Source organism: Sitodiplosis mosellana, unplaced genomic scaffold, assembly GCF_009176505.1.
Source record: "Sitodiplosis mosellana isolate CC-2019 unplaced genomic scaffold, AAFC_SMos_1.0 Smas_scaffold_6197, whole genome shotgun sequence".
Lineage (NCBI taxonomy): Eukaryota > Metazoa > Arthropoda > Insecta > Diptera > Cecidomyiidae > Sitodiplosis > Sitodiplosis mosellana.
In genome coordinates, this window is record NW_022601438.1 from 8,730,398 (window position 1) to 8,751,542 (window position 21,145).

At 38.6% G+C, this 21,145-nt stretch overlaps 1 protein-coding gene across 2 annotated transcripts in view; it reads right to left on the reverse strand.

Moving 5' to 3' along the window:
- Window positions 1-21,145, reverse strand: part of LOC129577326 (uncharacterized) — a 113,983-nt gene that overhangs the window by 13,009 nt on the left and 79,829 nt on the right. For both annotated transcript variants that reach the window (XM_055464128.1, XM_055464129.1), the window contains exons 3-5: window positions 1,295-1,636; window positions 349-523; window positions 16-229 (exon numbers count right to left, since the gene is read on the reverse strand). In XM_055464128.1, the coding sequence (XP_055320103.1) occupies window positions 16-229; window positions 349-523; window positions 1,295-1,636 (731 nt within the window). The remainder of the gene's footprint in view (window positions 1-15; window positions 230-348; window positions 524-1,294; window positions 1,637-21,145) is intronic.

Here is a 21,145-nt window from a genome sequence, read left to right on the forward strand (position 1 = left end):
TAACATAAAACTTACTTGACCATTGTGCATCCATACGACAGCCGCTATATCTAAATCAACTTCGCAGTTTAATTTCACCTCGGTGTGTTGTTCTGTGTAAACAATCGTTGTTTCGGTCGCATGTTCAACGTCGTCAGCATTTTCGCCGTACGGTCCGCGTATGATTGGTCGTAATGGCAACATTTTCGGTGGTTCATCGTTTACATACAAATCATCGCTTTTCGTTAAACTGTTGAATTAAATGGAATGGTTGAAAGCGTCGTTCGATGTTCAACCCGAAATTGAAATGACGGTGAGTGGGTGTTTTGATAATAATTTCTGCAATCTAAGCCAAAAATAGATTCATACCTATTATTGCTATTCCTAAGTATATTGGTTTCATCTTTAAGATTATTGTTGTTGTCATCATCATTTTGGTTATCGTCGCGGTTGATTATGCTGCTGCTGGCACTGTTGCCACTAATTCGGCTGCTGCTACTGCTATCGAATTCATCATCTTCGCTGATGTCAAAGTCATCGTTGCCTGTAAATGTTGTTTTGTTGTCGTATTTTTTTTTCTTTAGAGTGTTGTATCAATTAAAAGGGCATAATGAAAAGAGCCCTCACGATGGCATTTAGCCTTTCATGTTCAACAAGCATAAAACAGTTTGAACTGCACCATAATAACGACATACATAGCACAACGACCAAATGATGAAATATTGAGTGACACAAAACGAAACATGTTGTGCGAGACGAGCGCGCATACATTCGCACACACAGAGAGAGAGAGAGAGAGAGAGAGAGAGAGCGAACTGAGTTGAAACAATTAACCATTTGCAAGGGAAAACTTTGGCAATTTGTGTGTGTGTGCTATATTCGCACGATAGACATGCTCGTTTGTTCATTCGCAAGCGCCAATTTCCATCAATCGCCCCAAACGACTCACCGTACTCAAAACGCAATACACGACAGCTTTTCGGGATCAATGAGACAGAAAGAGAGAGAAAGAGAGGGAGAGCGAGCGAGATGCGTATAGCATAAAATTGAATATAAGAAAATTGCTTGTTGCTAATAACAATAATTAACGCAAATTAAAATAAATACGCTTGAAAAATTTATTTGATAATAAATTGCCGGTGAGGCTGGCTGAATCTCTTTCTCTGGTTGAGTGAGATTGGGGTTGGTCGTGTGTGCAAAACGGTGGAAAAATGATGAAATACCCATTTACCATCTGTAAACGTACCCGTGTACGTACATACGACAGATAGAGAGAGAGAGAGAGAGAGAGAGAGAAAGAGACGTGCATAATTACCTTTGACATTGTCATTGCTAAAATAAAGCATTTGTTCATTGGACGATACATCCGAAATGGCAATATTGTCGGCTGTTGCTAATCCTTTGGTATTGCCGTGACGATTTTCACCGAATGACAACGGTGGCGGCGGTGGCATGGCTTTCACATGCTGGATATTTTTGATGAAATCGTGTCCAGTGGCAATGCTGCTGCTGCTGCTGCCACCGCCGCCGCCACGACTCAACGTCTGATGCTGATGCTGATGCTGGTGCTGGTGTGGCTTTAAGTTCATCAAGTGGTCGACACCCAGTCGATCGCTTTCCGCCGGCGAAAATCCATGCACTAATTTGTTTGGAATACCTGAAAAATGAATGAATACCAAATTAAATAATTAAATTGAAACTGTCAAATCATTTTTAATGAGAGCTATACGAGCAAAACTGAAAAGCGATAGAAATGGAATGAATAAAATGTGAAATTTGTACAAGCTTGTGCTCCGTGAATCATTTCCCAATGTCAAAGACAAAAACAAACAGATAAGTGGAGAAGAAAAATTGCATCGGAAGTTTTCCGTTTGTTTGGCCATAAAATCTTTTATGAAGTCATTATGATAAGAGATGACTCACATCCACACACATATATAAAGTTCTCGCTCACTTTCAATTTCTCTATTACTCTCTCTCTCTCTCTTGTTTGCTCCGCTTGTGTGACATCCACATACAGAGAAATGAGCAAACAAATGTTGTGTTTTTTTCTTCTTCTTTCGTTCATTTGAACGAAAATGCGATGCTTCAAACTCAATTGAAGTTAAAAATGTCGAAATGAATGTGCATTTAACGAAACATTTAGCATTTTGCATAAATGTACAAGCCATTCGAGATGAATATTTACGGTTCGGCCACTTTGGTTTAACACTTGGCGCTCGAATACTGGTGACTGCAGTCTTGTGTTTCAAGCCAAAAAAAAAAAACTTTTTGCTGTTGCTGCTACCGCCGCTACTTGTTCCGTTATTCTTGCTCTTATTGTTGGTGTGTTGCAGCCCACTTTGCGGGGCGTTTTATTTCGATTTCGTTTGAGTGAGGTGATCCGTAAGTATCGCAATGTATGTTTGTGTTGCGAATACGGTTTGAAAAAGAAAAAAAAAACGTTTTTGCAATTGCTACGCAATTCAAACTGATACTTCAATTTTCGGTATGTAGATATGGCGAAAAAGACTCAAATTTCAGGTTGCGTCAATATAATGAGCATTTTTACATTGCAGTTTGTTTAAATTTCTCGAAGGAGGCTGGACGGTTGCCAGCTAGTCACCCCATATACATTCCATATACCAGAATATGGTACACACACACACATAACACATTCTGTGTCTATGGCAGAGCAGTAAACAATTTTACATGAGATGAAAATTGGGTCTTGATTTTTCAAATCGGCTGCTGTTGCCGCTGCTGCTGATGTTGTTACTGTTGCCGTTACCGCGCCACCGTTTGACTGTGTGCCAAAATGTGGTGAGTCTCGCAAAATTGCATATTCCGTTCCTACACATTTGATGTGAAATCGACGCTTTCATGCATATCTCACTATGTATGCGGTCTCCTCCGCTCTTCAACGTATAACCTCCCGAACGGAAATTGCACGTCGTAATATTAATTACTCAAACACCAAAAATCAGGAAATGGTTACTCGTTTAAATGTGTATGTGAGTGTGTACGGAAGGTGCAAAAGCATATTTTAAATTGTAAATGAAAGCTTTTCGGCGCCAACTAGGAATGCTCATGTACAACTTGCAGGCTGGCTCAAATTCGGAAAGATTATGCGATAATTTTCGATTCTCAACCTTTTTTCCGCTTTTGAATTTCGAGCTGAATGCCAAAAATTTTGGTCTGGTTTCAGTTTTCTTTCAGGGCATGTTGTTTTGTTGCTCTTGTCGATGGAATGAGACGAGCCAAGTAGAGAGCTTATGCTTTGATCAAGGCACTCGTTTTCTCTAATTTCCCAATTAACAGCCGTGTTTTACTTTCAGACGATTGCAGAGCAACATTTATACAGTCATTCGGAAAGAAGTGTTAAGATCTTTCTCGCTTGCTCTCTCTCTCTCTCTCTCTCTCTATCTCTCTCTCTTTGATGTTGGATGGATGCACGACGATGAAATTTTATAATGTCCTAGACCATTTGATTCTCGCAATTCAAAATGCGTACTTTTTTGTCAATTCTTCTTCTCCCTCTCACCGTATCCCTTTATTCTCGACGTCAAACATTCGTCGTTCTCTTCTTTCACAATATGTGATATTTGCTCTTTAATCTTTGGGCGTTTTTTTCGGGAGGGTTAAAATCGCTTCGAGGAAATCTATTTTCTCATTTATTCGTCAGAGTCAGGCTGCTATGGCCTGAATACACTTCAAAAACTTCATGTGACATGTGACACTTATTCGCTACACATATTTCACATAGTTCTCGTTCGTTTTTTTAGCACTACATGAAATGTAGAGCTACTAATCTGCTTTTTTTTTTCTTAATACTTTTTGAGTGATGAAACGAATTATGGCGAATTTGAATTTTATGCTCATATTTTTTATTTAATTTAAAACAGGTGCACTAACGACAAATAAGTGCATAATATCACAAAACGCCAATCAAATTTTTATTTTCAAATGTTGTTTAAAAATTACATTAATTTTTCGTGTAATATTTTCTGTGTCTTGAACAGAATTAAAGTGATATTAGATTCTATGCTCGCTCATATTATTTATTTAATTTAAACCAAAGGCAGTGTATTTCAAAAAAGAAATAAAATCAAGATCTTGTAATTCATTTTGCAAATAAATATATTACTTCAAAGTTACTTTGATGAAATACATTTCATGTAGTGCGCCAAAAAATAGTTTGTTGTGAAACAACAAAATAGATTAAGTAACTATAAACTCAAGAACGCAGAGCGGAGCGAAGCGAAGCTCTGCGGTCTTGTTTTTGGTTGTTTGTGTGTGTGTGTGTGTGTGTCTGCCACCCCAAAATCCTCTTTGAATATTTGCACATAATTCCTCGCTCTGCAAACGGGTTCAGAGCATTTGGTTCAACACATTCAGTAAGCAAAACACGCCTCAAAATACCCGATTTTATATAATGACCAAAATAGATTTGAATAAAAACACAATAAATTTTCGGAACTGGAATACATTTTCGGGTGTTTGTGTGTGTGTGTGTGAGTACGCGAGCGAGCGATTGTTGTCATTTTTTTCTCTCTTTCTCTCTCTCTCTCTGGCTTGCGGCACTCATTTCCATTGAAATGAGGATAGTTTCGTTTGCATCTTCCTTATCGAAAAAGTCATCCTGTCACATTTTATTGCTTATTATTGGAAGTTTTTGTCACTTGTGCTACGCAATATTGTATTGCATTCTATATACTGCATGCACATTTCATGCAGCATGACACCACCACGCAATTGCACATAGAGCAGAGCCAGTGGAATTCTTCTTTTTGGCTGCATTTTCACAGCGAAAACGATCAAACTGGTTAGGCAGAGAGAGAGAAAGAGACAGACAGAGAGAGATAGACAACACACACACAGAGGGAGAGAGCATCCACTCGAATGAAACCGAAAGAATAAGAACACAAAACAAAAAAGATGCACAATTCTTTGTCACAGCTTGAAAAATATGCGGACAAATGAACGAAACCGTATTTTTATTCGATTTTCGGAGTTACAAAATGCGAATTCTTGTTAATGCAATTTCAATGGAAAAAGTTTTCTCTTTACTTCGCTTCTGCACTCGCTTCAATAATAATACAATATTTTAATCAGTTAATTTTGCATACATTTCTTGTGTGCGTATAAATTTGAATGTGTTGTCTGTCAAGTCGTGTTGTTGTTGGCATTTTTATGCGAATTTTTGCTTGAAACTGAAAGCTCTCGTTATAATATTGATTTCAGCCAACCGTATCGATGCATGGGATTTGAAATCGAAGAACATTTTTGCTATGCATTTTGCGATGGTGGCCAATGAATGTAAAATTGGCATGTGATTTCGCACGCGCGCGTTCACGCTCCCACACACAAAACCCTGATAGAATATTATCTAGCGGACGAAATCAAATAAATTGTCAGAAAAGTGTAGTGGCACGAGCTTTGTTCGGTCGAAGTGATGCGAAATGACGGTGGTGGGGAGGTGTATGAAAATGAAAACTTTATACCGAACCGGAAAAGTTTCTATGAAAAATTGAACATGAATCCGGGGATTTTCTCTCATTCTTTTTCCCTCTTGCTCTCTTGCTCTCTTCACCCGCTTTCACTCATGCTCATTCGCTCACTTTTTATTCACGTTCACCATTCGTCGTTCGTTCGACATCATCGTCTTCATTCTTATTTCAAATAAGCAGAAAATATTATTAAAATAGTTTAAATGTTGAGAGTGCGCGTGCGAGCGGAGTTCGCTCTCTCTCTCTCTCTCTCTATCTCTCTCTCTCTCTCTATCACACTCCGTTCCATCCATACTATGTATATACATACATTTCGATCGTTCCATTATTCGCATACAAATTCGGTTTGCATTCATTGCTCATACCATTTTATTTATAATCATTTTTCTCATTTTGTCGTTGAAACTATTTTGCATTTCTTGTTGTTGAAGCGTGTGCAGGTTTTTACTTTCGCTCCTTTTCCACACCCCGAGAAAAGTGGATCGATTCGTATAAGAAACGTGGAACAAAGTACATGAGGAAACGAGAAAAAAACACTTATGCATTCTTTTCACATCTTGGCGTGCATTGGCACACATCTGCACATACACACACACAAATACACCATGAACACTGTGTGTACTAGACTTAATTTATCCGACGTGGAACTAACGAGTTACTTACAGAAAGAGAAAGAGAGTCGTTCCATCTGCTTGCAGTATTTTGCATTCAATGTGCGGGGGAATCAAATATACTCTTAGCAAAAATTCTTAGGCTCTGTATGTGGCTGGTTGAGCCACGATTCCGATTGAAAGTATGTTGACAGTGAATGTGTTTGTGTGAAAAGAAAGGAAGTTTGATGTGCATGCACAAATATCGATGGAATTGCTCTGTACCCAGATGATTTTGCCTCGAAATCTTTTATAAATTGACGACATGAAAAAAGAAACAAAATCGCAGAATGTGGAACCACGACGATGACTACGATGACGACGACGACTATTACAATGGTGATACCGGCAGAAAAAAGCATATCCAAACATATGCACATTTCTCTGAATAAATCACGTTGAAATTAAAGTCAACGACAAAAACTATTGTCTGTGAATTGTATGAATTCTTCAGTAGTTGAATTGATTCACATCAGTCTCGAAGTTTCATCGTCATTTCGCACTTTTCTCTCTCTCTCTCTCTCTCTCTCTCTCATCTTATATCTCTTCTACTTTTTTTCATTTTTATCTTCAGCGAAAGCTTCTTTTCTTTCACATTATTCGGGCGTTCATTTTCAACTCTCTAGTGTTATAGAAAAAAAGCGAGATAGAGAGGGAGAAAGAATCCGTTCGATTCGGATCTTTTTCTTAACTCAATCTTGGAATGTTGTTGGGAGCAAAAAATTTGTTTGATGAGCTAACAATGGATATAAATGGTCTCAATTTTGGATTCATGCAAATGAAACGACATCTGAATTTCTTTTATTGACTAATATAAGCATGAAAATCGCTCTTGATGTTGGCCTTGCCAATCGATTTGTGTCATTTTTTTTCTCTCTACTTTTCTTTTTGCAACTTTGGCCATGGGTGGGTATATGTGCCAATTGTGCTTTGTTTCAATGACATTTAGTTCAGTTGATGCACAAAAAAATTCTTTCAAGAGATGATGACAGACGCAATTGACATTTTTTCGGCGTCGTCATTTAACATATAAACCACACACATCGAAAACTCCATAAAAGGTCCAAATTGTCAAACATAAGATGATAACCACTGTTCATCGATTTGCTTGTGTGTGTATGTGTATGTGTGTGACGAATCAAACGAAATGAGACTAGATAGATACCATCATTTTGCTGAATTCCACTCCGGATCATTTCAAATCATACAAAAAACCAAACGCAATCATGAAAATATCCCACGTATAATATGGTTTTAGCCTCTGAAACCTGAAACCTGATTCTCTCTGCTCCTTTGTACTCGTATGCGTGAGTGCATTTCTTTTGCTTGGTTTCATACATAGACCTCAAAATGTAATGCGGTGTGTGTCACACGCACACGCACACGCAAACGCAAACACACACTTGGATACCGATGAAGAGAAAAATAGAAACGGAGCGAGCACCAAGAGCACCGTGATTGAGTGATGAAACTTCTTCTTTTGACGGTTTGTCGTCGTTTCGTTCATCAGCCATAAAATATGAACATCAGATTGCTTTCGGATGTAATATGAGTTTACAGGGCGGTGTTTAAGCAAGAAGAACAGCCAACTCATGCATACCTTTTGTTACAAAAGAATTTTACAACGGAGATTCATTCATTAATGGGTGCACGTTTTTTTTTCTTCTCTCCTCTCGTTCGTCGTTTGGATTTCAGAATGATTCTCGAAATTTTCCCTTTCTCTCTATTTCATCGCCTCATATGTTATCCGAATATCTTGTGGCACATGTAGAGAAAAAAAACTTTAATTTGACATTCCAGCAAAATAAAATAGTTCTACTTCATCGTAATACATATGGCTTGAGGGTGTTTTTGTCATTTCCTTTTTCAAAACTATATTCGCAGCATTTATACGATTTGATTAATTCAATTGCGAGCAGTTTGTTTTCTTTTTCTACTTCTTTGTTCGCAAATACGACACGACGCAGTATTCAAATGGGTTGGAACGATTGGCGCACACAATGTGAATATGTTTATAAATAGATGCATAAAAATGTGATTTCAAGTTAGGGATAATATCTTAATTTTTATTCCTTTAATCCTTTTTACTTTCGTTTCATTAAGGCGGCTTCATAAAAAGGGTTATCTGCAGCAGGCGGAGAGAGCAGAAGCAAAAACAACCGAGAGAGAAAAACAATATATATATACATAATGCCAAGAAACATAGAGGATTCAAACTAATAGACTGAAGCAGCTTTTAGTCTACGAATTGGCACGCTGATAAAGCGATGTAGTGAGTGGAGGTTCTCTCGATTGGAGTGGAATGAAATGAAAACACTGACGCTGATAAATGTGATGATGGCGATGTTGATGACGATAATGATATTAATAATGAGAATTACGTTTTCTTTGCTCGCTCATCGTCGTCGTCGTGTGTACAACGGGTAGAAGTGAGTAAATGATTGTGTGCGTTTTTTTTTGTTGCGGGGCTTGATTTCTATCGTGTATGCGTGCACGGAGAGTGGGATGAGGAGCACGTAAAATCTGCGTCACGCATTTATACAAACACACAGAGAGCCGATCTGCCGAAAGCGATACGCGTCCTGAAATATTATGAAGTGAAATGCAAAAGCCTTCATAATAAAACACACACACAAATCGCACTGATCGCTTGATTGGCCAGAGGCGATATATGAATGGAAGTTTCAATTTAAAAGATAAAATGATGCTGTGTTTCAGGGATTTTCTATAATTTTTGTGTGTACGTGCGTTTCCGACATTGTTTCCTATACGCGAGTTCTCGCAAATGGTCGATTATGTATCGCGCGCGCGAAATAAACGTGAACCCAAAAAACGGCAAAATGATGAATGGCAATGAGATGATGGTGGTGGTGGCGGCGGTAGTGGTAAATAGAAAATTTCTCCTGCTCAAAAAGTATCTCTCATCACAAATGATGTTGACGCATCTTATTGCTGCTGAAGAGAAGAGTATTTTGTAATATTGGGCATTAACGAACCAATAAATATACACGCACTCAGTAATATTCAACGTTGACAGCAGATTTTCTTTTCGGATGCAGATTGTCTACACCATTTTCCTTTTTTGAAACCGTACAAGTTCGTAGGGCGCACAAAGTATGCAGAAAGCGGAAAATATACGCAAATTTTCACTCAAACACCCACCCGCCCGCACGCGCGCACATACACATATATCCATAGTCGTTCTATCTTTGTGTTGCCTCACTACTCATCGATATGTTTCATATGAAATAAAATAACAACTTTGCACATTAAATATACACAGCACGTTTAACAAATAATACGAAGTACATACCAGCACATAAAGGCACGCAATTCAATGCCTCTCTCACTCTTCAAGTAGTTTTGAATGTTTGTTTTTCAGTAAATACTCCGTAAATACGCACCGCACCGCATCGAATCGAATGGAAAACTTGCATTTCCCAAAATGTACACACACAATTCGTGTTGTGTAGAGATAGAGAGCGGGTGAGCGAACAGGCGAACGGGAAAGATAGAGTGAGTGAGTGAGTGGATGGAAACATAGCTCGATGGCTCATTGCTTACGAACCGATTTTCTCCTGTCACTAAATTGTTATCCCATGCACACCCACAAATAGCACATAAGAGGCCATTTGTTGGGTTTGAAATTGACGGCGACACTAACAATCATGGAAATGAAAATGAAAAATCCATCGAGTGTGTGCGCTTCATGTGTGTTTGTGTGCTTTCCGGTTTAAGTGAATTTATTTAATATGCCATCGGGTTCTCTCCATTCCCCTTCCTCAACCGGTACGCTACCATTTCTCGCGCGAGCACACACACGCACACACACTCACACTCTTTCACTCTCCACACTCCACAGCACTCCAAATTCTGAAAATTCAATGCGAACTAAATTTCTCTTGCTTCTTGCTTCGTCTTTTTTTTCCAGTGGAAAACATCGAGTACAAACATTGTGAAAATGTAATACACACTCATACCAATTCAAATCTATTTATCTTTACGCTTTTACACGCGCTCATTTATTGTATTGTCTGTGTGTGTGTGTGTGTGTATGTCTCACACTCATTTACACTAAATCTTCCCTTCTTTTTGACGCTGGAAAATTTACTATCGTTCTTAGCTTGATAATTACTTTTGCATAGGATTTTACTTATTTTAGCGTGGTATACCCACCTCTTTCCGCATACCTTTGCAATTTTGCTCACCGGGGCATCACCAATCTTTTCGTGTAATTTAGTTTCATTCCATTACATTAGTACACATTTTGTGACTCTTTTCTCGTTCTCTTTCATTCTCTCTCTCTCTCTCTCTCTTTCTCTCTCTCTCTCTCTCTCTCTCTCTCTCTCTCTCGAACCGATAGAGAGAGCACTCACCGGAGCGAAAATTTGTTGTCTCAACAAAATTCCCGAGCTTTTAACAGCTCTCGATGAAAATATGCATAATCTTCGCTGACATTAATTAATTCTATTGTATAATGTTGCAATAAATAATGGATTTATTCCAAAGAAATTCGTACACTCTCTGTGTATTGATATTAATTGTGATGAGATTTACTACTATAGCAAATTGATAAGTATGACCTCGTTTTACGTTTTTGTTCTTGTTCATCTTTCAATTGTCACAGATGGAAGTTTTGTTTCATCTGAATTATTGATGAACGATATTCGATATTTACGATACTATTACGTATAAATAAACTAACGTTCAATCCGATGCGAGGGAATTTTCAATGGGGAAATGGAAATTTCAACCGAATTCAGTGTGTATTTGCAAAGTGACCTCGATTGATTTTTTCTTTTTCTTATTGGTAAATTATTATTATTTTTGAGCTCATTAAATGTGATTAATAACAAGGTCAAAATGTCGAATCCAATTATTTATTCCACTTAAAATGCAGCACACTGCATAATTTAAATGCAGCACGGACGATATATCAATTTAGAGGCATTTTCATTAATAGGCAGCAGTGAAATGTTGCAGTGAAACCCATATAATAAAATGTGAGTATGCTGAGTGAATTGGAATAGAAAACAGCATCGGAAAAGAATAATGGTATGATAAACAGAAAGTCGATATATTAGTTTTGGCACTAATAAGTAGATTGGTCCGTATTGTCATTTTACAAAATGGACGAAAAGTTTTCGAATAACGTTTCGTTCGTATATTTTGTTGGTGGGATAAAAAGGAGTTATGCTACAAACTTTTTTACCAAATGCTATATGCGCTAGTGCTGGTGAATGTTGTTCAATATTTTCCGTTGTTAAGGCGGTTAAAGTAAGAGAGGTAGAGAGAGAGAGTAGAGCTTTGAAGAAAAGTTCCGGATTTATTTCAAGACATTTTGACCCGCCTGAAGGATGAATGCCTTCAATATCGTTTCTACATGATGCACACAATGAAGAATCGAAGCAAAGCATTTATTCTCGTTGGTTCGTTCGTTCATTCGCCTGCTTGCAATAATTCAAAGTGTTACGAATAATCGGATTGCCAATATTTACAATTTCAATGAAGCGAAAATCAAAGTGGAAGCGACGAAGATGTGAAAACGTACACAAAATACACGCTCTCATACATACAACCGCCCCGGTTTTTCTAATCATCCATCTAAGATGGTTCAATCTTTCGAACGTATCGCAATTAAATCAACCCCTGCCGCCTAACGAAGTGATCGGAAATGGTACGAGAACTGAAAGAATCATGTGCAAACTAATAAACAAATTCGACGGTCTTTTTCTCATCCTCTGGAACATCCCCGTCTCCAAAACCAACCGCGTCGATTGTTTCAGGCGATTTGTTCATTCGAACATACAACATACCAGCATATCCAAGTCTCTCAATCAATGCATGGACGCGCGCACAAAACGTAAAACCAATTGTGCTATGGATTTTCAGATGCTATGAGTGCGCGTGTGTGTATGTGTAAGCTGAAACAGCCATCAAAACGCGATAGAAATTGTTGTGAGTATCCCGCAAATATATTTGTACAGATATACAAGTGTAAGCACGCAAGATAAATAAACGTAAACACAGTAGCGAAACACAGAAGAAGAGAGTGCGAAAGAACGAGCGAACGAGGGAGAGGACGCGCATTCCAATAAATAATCACGAACAGCTTTTCTATTTTGATCTTCGCGTGATAAATTTGTCTCGTAAAGTAGCTCGTATTCTATCTCTTTATCTTGAAGCTCTCTTGATTGTCTCCCGAATGGAATGACAATGAATGGTGCTATGGAGCAACGACGTTGACGAGGGCGACGACGACGACGATGATGGCGAAGGTGGCAATGGGAATTCGAGCGCGAACAGAGAAAGAGAGTGTGGAGCAACGAACCAACCGAGAGCAAAAAAAAAGTGCAACCCCAAATACGACAAAGCTCACGAAAGTGACGCACGTTTATTGCTAGCAGTAAATTTGAGACAATATTTACGTGGGATCCACTGTCTTCGGCAAGCGAAAAAAAAGCCGTTCGATAACACAAAAGCTCATTAAAATCGTATTTTATATCCGACTACGATGGCGAATTATATATTGCTTAAGTAAACAACAAACACTCGACCGCGTCGACGACGCGACGACAACAACAACAACGATGACAAAACGGACGAAGCCGAAAGAAGACAGCAACAATAAGCAAAAAACAAAAACGAAGTGCCTGAACACCCTTAATGGTGAGTCAAATGAACGACCATCTGTACTTACACGATAGACACAGCCACATTTCGATTTTATCGACAAATGAAACCGGAATACCGAATAAGTATCTTGTGCACCAATTGCCCACCACATGCAGATCAATGGCAGAGTTTAGCTGAACGGTAAAGTTGTAAAGGCCAAGTATTTCTCATTCTCTCGCACATTTCCATCCGAAAACGAAGAGCAAAACCAAAAAAGACGAAAACAAAAAAAAATTACCCAGACATTTCGGAAAACTCTCGTCTTGAAGACGTGTGTTTGTGTGCTGTGACCGTGCCGTTGTTATGTATAAATAGATTGAATGTTGTTGGGCGGTTTGCATTGGCATATTCGAGGCGTACACGCCAAATGACACTAATATGAACGCATCGCCACCGGCAATACAATCACCCGTCGTTGCCATAATCATCGATGCTTCGTCATCATCACTGTTGTTGTTGTTCATCGCCGTTGTCGTTGGAAAATGGACATGTAGAAAGCCATCAAACATAGAAAAATGACAGCACAACTGTCGCTCATTCCCGCTGTCCCATTCCCTCTCTGTTCATATTATACGCGCTGCTTTTTCCTATATTTCGGTCCAGCCATTTTCCAAACATAAACCCCCTCCCTCCGACTCCCGACACCATTTATTACCATGCTAAAAGTATATAGCACCAGGAGCCAGTTGAAACCGAACATTTTCCTGTCATATTACAAAAATTTACTACGTGACTATTTCACAATTCGACTTTTTTTCTCTCGTTCGTGCTTTGTTGGGCGATTTTTTGTTCTGCTGGCTTCGGTCGTTTCTCTCACATATTTTTATAGTATATCGGTTCGATATTTTGGTACTGGGTTACACGCCATATTTCGGCACATTGTATGTATCGGTTGGATTTCTGCAGTGTTCGATGTTGTATTTGTTTATCAATTTTATCACGACACGCATTATTATTGCACAAAGTTTTCGAGTTACTTTTTCCATGCTTCCAACCATACAAATACCAAATTCGAAGTATACAATTTTGCACAAAGTTTCAGGTCCATCGAAAAATACGTAAGATATGGTTACCGTTGCTGCACAAGGTTGTAGATATGTGAAAACTAAGCAAAGACAATACCAAATGACAGTTGAACGGAACAGAACCTAGGCAAAAAACAAACGGTAACCGATTTCTTTAACAGTCATTGTTGGCCAAAGAAATCTTTGTTCGGTTGAATGGAAGAAGTGAACACACATTTAGCAGATGTCGTTTTAAGTGTCGACATTTCGTTTTCCTTCGTTTCGTACTCTTCAACCGATAGGCGAAAAAAATAGAGGAAAAATAAATGTGAATGTCGACGCAAGTCCGACTGAAAACATCGACAACAACCGAATACGAACCAAATGTGGAAATTTGGTTGGAGTTTTTTCGTTGCATGTTCTCTCTTTTTTCTTTTTCTCTTTTTCGTAGTAAGATGCTGAAACGCGCGATTTCGGGTAGAAGCAAACACGAAACCAAATGTGCAGACATGGCACGTCTGCAGCACATGATTTTTACATTTCAGATTAGGCCGATTTCGAAATATTCCCTTAATTTCAATTGAATTGCTTCCCCAACCAAATCGGACCCATCCAGCGTGCCACTCTCTCGCACATTTTCATGCATTTTTTTCCGCCGTTTGCTGGGCTCTTTTTTGCCCCGTTTCTCTTTTGTTTTTCGTATTTTATATACATTTGAATGTGAGTCTTTTTTTTTGTTGCTCCATTTTCGTTTTCACTTTCATGCGACGGCTGCCTGCGTTCAACCTATTCTTTTTTTATGGCCAATGTTCGGCGAAACAAAATTGCGGTTTTATTACATTTTCAATAAATTCCATTTCCGATTAATGGAGTAAAATCGTGACAAACCGAAAAAACTGTCGTTCAAGTATAAATATAATGTACTCATAAATTAATACCGATTTAAAAGCATTTCGACGAAACGAATTCGATTGCCCCGAAAACTCACTAACTCACACCAATTTGTGCTATTGCTGCGGAAAAAAGCGGAAAATGTCCACACACCGACACACACTCAAAGGTATAATGGATTTTGGGATAAAGATTTTTCCTTCTTTTCTATACAAATATATCTTTTCGTAATTCGGTTATTATCGCATATTATTCGCTTTAAATTGATGCGATTTATTGGGGAAATTGATGCGAAAATGTTTCGCAAGATTGTGCACCGTATCGATGTACTTGGTGTGAATACGTTTTTTTGTCCTTTTCCTTTTCTTCGTCGGCTATTTTCTCACACCCTTTCACTTCATTCCGTTTCGGGTTGTAGGGAACTCGTTCTATTTTTTTCTCCGCCACATGCAATTGTGAGTTTGCAAACAGATTTTTCATTAAATATGTTCCCTGTCGAAGAAGATCTCTTCTTTTATTAAGTTTTTTTTTCTTTCTTTCTTATTGCCTTGTTCGAAACTTTCTTGCCGGCTGCTTTTTCTTCGACCCTTTTTTATGAGGTGATGCCTCATGCAACGAATGGAATCAATAACACTTCTAAACTAGCGTGTGAACACAAAGTCTTTTTCTCTAAGCAGCCGACGGGCGAATGGTTGTCAGATAAAGCATCCAATGATGATTTGAGGTGTTGTTAGCACACTTTGCCAAGAGCTACAAATCAAATATGGATTAAGATTATCTTATTGCTGTCAAAAAAAAACAGAAGAAAACATCGTTCAGAGTGATAAGAAAATGGTGTTTGATGTTTTGGACGCAGCGACAAACCAAGGACACACGACAGACAATAGCAAGTGGCTTCTTTAAGCCACTGACACGTCTGTTTCTCTACATTTGAAAAAGAGAGAGAGAGGGAGAGAGAGAGAGAGAGAGAGAGAGAGAGAGAGAACCCTTCAGAACGAAATCGAACCGAACATTGATCAATTTATGCACACATACAAAAAAACAATCGTTGTTGATAACAGCACCTACAGCTGTGACCATCTGTCCAATGGGTATCATGACATTGCACAGTGGAATCGAGAAGCCAAACATCGTAAATAAGAAACAAAATTAAATCACTAACTTTTGTCAGAAAGATAGAGAGAGAGGGAGTGAGTGGGAGAAAAGAGAAAGGAGCTTTGCATCGGTACAATTTTTTTTGCTCTTTTGCTGATTGTTTTCTTTCTCTTGCTCCGTTTTCTTCTATTATATTTTTTTTTCACTCTTTTGTGCTGCATTTTCACATATTTTATATGTTTCACATATATCTGAAAAACAGCGAAGAATGCTGCAATAACGTGAAAGGATTTTCCTATCATAATCTCGTTATCGTAGATTTATTTAGCTTCAGTTATTTCGGATTTCTTTTTGTTCGTCGGCGAGCCACGTTTTCATTGAAACAGAAATACCAGCAGAAGCAGTAGCACAGTTACAAACGATTTTTCATCTAGCAATTTTTCGTACTTTATATATTTTTGGATAAGGGATATGCTGTGTTTTTTTTTATTCTATATTTAAAATCCGATGAATGCGCGCACGCTCTTTCTCCTTTTGTGTTTTTCTTTCTCTCTCGTTATTCCCATGGATATATGCCGATGGACGTTGGAAAATATTGCATGACACTTGCAAGCTCATAAATTTTACATCGGCGACGAAGGACATCATAAAATTCTTTATGATATTAAAACGTGCCCTTAGCATAATTTGACGGGCGCTCGTTTCGATTGCTTGCTGGCTTGTACGCGAACGAGAAAGATTTCATTAACTCTTAAACACGTAAATGTGTGTATCGTGTAACGTGGCAGCGTGGCATTTTGTATCATTCACCTTTTGCGTGTACTGTCTATGGTTGCAAGATTTGTCGATTGGTTTTACATCGTATTTCGTTTATATATGTATAATTTTTTATGGCGTCAACTTTTCACTTCGTCAGCCATTTGGTTCAGAGAAAGAGAGAGAGAGAGAGCAAGAGCAAGAGCGAGAAAAAGAATGAGTAGAATATTTCACGCGGCGGCCCATTTGCCCGACGACTATCAAAATGGAAACTTTGCTGATCCAAGCTCTTACCAGGTTTTTCTTTGCCCTTTTGCACATTTTGAACGTGCCACTGCTACATTAAAATACTTTAATAGCGGCTCTTCGAGACTTTGTGTGTTTGAAAAAATGCTTATACAGCATAATAAATAAAATACATACATGACCGAAGAAGAAGCGGGGCGAGGGAGGGAGAAAAAAAGAGCAGAGATTTTGTTGTGCCAAACCGTACTAAAAACTCTTCGGCACAACAACACTCAGCACGCATAATTTTATTTTGTTCGCAAAAATGATACTCTAAATCTCGGCGAAAACCATGAAAACAAATGTAACCGAATACTTGGGATGCGAAGAAAGCTGTTTACGTAATTCCAACACTGTCTCGCGCAGCATTTCAAAATCTACTTAACAATGCATCGCACAATAATGAGAATCGGCAGAACCGTTGTAAACAATGTATCCGGATTAAATCCCGACACTATTTTCCATCATTCATCCCGCATCTTTGATTTGGCCGAGCGACGATTCACGAAGAATGAGCGAAATAGAGATCAAAGTTGACTTCATTCGCACTATTACTGTCGATCGAGCTCGTGCTAACAAAGGCATTCCACACAAACTCAAAAGCTAGAATCAACCATCCGGAATATGGATGATGTGAAAAAAAGAATATCGTGAGTCAAAGCTTCGAGAGTGGGAATGCTCAACGTACGTAACGTGAGCATACATTAAAAAAATGACAATTATGAATGACGTGGAATAGAGAGAGAGAGAGAGAGTGGATGCGGCTACAAAGTAAACGTGATTAAATCCGTTATTATGGAGAGAAAGTTAGAGGATGCTTGGAAAAGTGGATACATTTTGAATAGGTGTTTCGTGATGATATTCTAGACGCTGATAAAGGTGGAATAATGAAGATTGAATAGCGAAGAGACAGCCGGAAAAGAAAAGAAACTCCAACGTGCTCACGAAAGGAGAAAGCAGGAAGAGTTGAAGGAAAAAACCGAGAGCTTAACACGCAGACACACACATAAAAAAGTTAACATGTCGAGAGATATTGAGTCAAGGATAAATAAGATGTGTGTGCTTTGAAATCTGTATAAGATCAATTCGTTGAGAATTTTGTGATCGTGACAAAATCTCATTGGCAATGAAATAAAAAAAAAACTTTCGACAATGACGACGAAGACGGAAAAAAAATTGAGTGCTTCAGATGAAGCTCACTACACACGGGGAAATAAGAAGTTGGTATATACATGAATTCAATGAGACTGAAAGGCAAGTGTGCACTGTAAACTGCATTTTTGTCCCCACTTAAAAACTCAATCTCTTACTTCTTCGTTTGGATACCGCTCAAATAGAGCTTTTACCCCCTCACTTCCGTTTCAATTTACCACGTTGTGTGTGTGTGTTTGTTATATGTTTTTTTTTCGGTGGGCTTTCAAAACGACAAGAAGAGTTGTAACAACTAAGCAAACCAACATGCCATCCATCCCATTGACAAAACTCTCTGGTACTAGCTTTCCATGAGTGAAGTAGCGGAGAGAAAATTGTTTGGCAAGAGGCAGCAGCAGTGACAACAAAAAAGTCGAGTAAATATGCACACTAAAGATGGATATGTAGGCTATCAAAAGACGTTGTTGTAGACACAAGGAAGATTGCATCGGCGCGTTCTGGTAATTTTGAAAAAGATCCGGTTTTCATTTCAGAATAAGACATACTCACTCAAACACACACATACGTACATATATGTATACATACGTTGACAATGTGACAACGATGCAATGGAAAATTGTGCGTTTATTCCGGCAAAGGTGTGCCAAGCACACAAAAACGACACACAATCCGAGCATACATGAAACCACTCAACGTCGAATCAAGATGTAACTGAATGAACATGACTGAAGCACAAGTCAGGAGCGCAAAAACAAAAATCTGCCATACACATATGCACGGTATGGAAGGGGTGAGAATGAGCTGAAAGAGTGCAGAAGCAGAAAAAAGTGTATACCTAGTCGAAAGTGAATGTGAATGAACCAACGAAAAGCTGTGTATAGTTATGTGTGATGGGATTTTATCATGCAATATCAAAATGTAATGCAATATGTGCTGTGCCGTGTCGTTTGGGCCATAGGCAAATTCAATTAGGGAAAGAGTGCACACTGCACATACATTGAGATGAGAAGGGAAAAAAAACACACACACACACACTCGCAAACACTCACCGATTTTGTGGGAGAGAGAAAAAAAGAGTGTGAGTAGCGGTAAGTGTTGTGATGAATAACGAAGAGTTTAACGGATACAATGGCAACGGCAATAATGAAGAGCCATTTAAAACTTAACAACTGGCTGCGTAAAAATGTGAGACCGAGGGATAAAGACAGAGACAGAGACAGAGGCAGAGAGAGAGAGAGAGAGAGAAAGAGAGATACAAACCGGATGAGCGAAACATCAATTATCATTGACAGCGCAATTTAAATGCATGCATCTTTAACAGCGTATGTAGGTGTGTTGGGTGTGGGTGGTAAAGAGATCCAAACCCAACATCTCTCTTTCGGAAACGTGTGTGAAAAGTGTCTGCAATAGACAAACATGACACCACCTTCAGCACTGGTAGAAGCAGCAGCAGCAGCAGCATCAGCAACAATAATACACCGAAAGATGGAGAGAGATGTGTGAATGCATACAACATTTTCTAACACCGTCAAATTAAATGGCACGTATCTCGGGTACGGTTCGTGAGGGGCCATTATCATTGAGAAAATTAAGTGATATTGCATAACGATAATGATAATTCCAGTTACGATCCCGAGTACATATACATATACACATTGGGGAAAATCGTTTCAAGTGACTCGATGCGAATAAAGCCACATTGATGTATTTCGCTATTCCTTTGAATTGATACGCTTTTATGTTTCTTCATTTCGACGTATCCATTCATCGGAGGTTGTCTATTGAAACTGCAAATAAAATGTATCGAAACTGCTACTGCTGCTGTTAATCCATTATACTCCGATCAAATTATACTAGTATGTACGCCAAACTTAACTTTGGAAACTTGGCCAAAGCGAAAAAGAAGAAGAAGAAGAAGAGCAGAGAACAAAAAATACCGAAATGGAACGAATTCGTTAAAGTTTGTCAGTATTCCAAATAGTGCATTTGAACCAAACAATAAAAACCTTGTTGACAATTTCTGTGAAAAAAATTCCATTGAAGCTTTGCACGTCGTCAAAAACAAAACACATAACGACAACAGCAAGATCAGACGAAAAAACCATCAGAATATTGAGTAAAAACAGGCAGTAAATATTACCAAGCGAAAATGGTTGAAAATTGCTGGGCTAGTGTATTTTATGGTGACGCTTTCATTCGATCGCTTTTAATTTGAAATTATTGTCGAGTGAGCGCTTTGAAGTCAACGAAAAGCCATTATCCAACTGATTCACATCGCACATGGACTACAAGACTAGCTCGTGCAGTGTATGTGTATGCAATTTTTTTTCTAACACGCATTGTGTTATCCAGCTTGAAAGATGTGCTCACACATTCGAATCCATGACATGACATAATCGGTGAATAAAAGTACAGTCACTACTGATTCCACCTATTTAAAGCGCCATTTTTTTCACGAGTAATCACATGGACAACAACGGTTGCAGCAACAGCAGCAGCAGCAGCAGCGATAGGAAAAAAATATAGAGAATCATGAACACAAAGACGCGGATGAAGAGTATGTGTATCTCACGCTGGGTGCCGCCACATTTTAACATTGCATTTCATAACCAATGGGTTTTCTCTCTCTCTCTCTATCTCTGCACTATTGTTGTTTGACTCTATCCATTTATAAATCGTTCGCTAGTTATTCGCTGGTTCTACGCTTCCTGCTCTGTTAACGATAGACTTTTTTGTGTGTTCTGTGTTTGAGTTCTCTTATCCTCTTTCTCGCTCTTTCTATTTCGCTTTTTGCCATTTCCTCGCATTCGTTCGTTCATAACTTTACTTTGTGCACAACAAAACCCTCACACGTCCGTGTGAATGGGGAATTGTGAAAAATCCTAAAACATGAAAGGCTGATTAAAAACTTTTCGTTTTTGCTAAATGCCACTGATGGCGTGTGTTATTTGCTCGTAGTTCTTTTCTTGATATTGTTGTTGGTTCCTTTTGTCCGTTGCCTCCTTCTCTCGGTATTTGTTTTTTTTTTGTCGTTGGTGTTGTTGTTATTATTGCTGCTGCTGTTGTTGTTGTCGTGCTAAAGTGTGAGTATTTCTACCAATCAAAACCAAGGCGCTCAAAAATTGCGTTTATAGTTGATGCGAGGACGAAAACGACGACGACGCCGCGC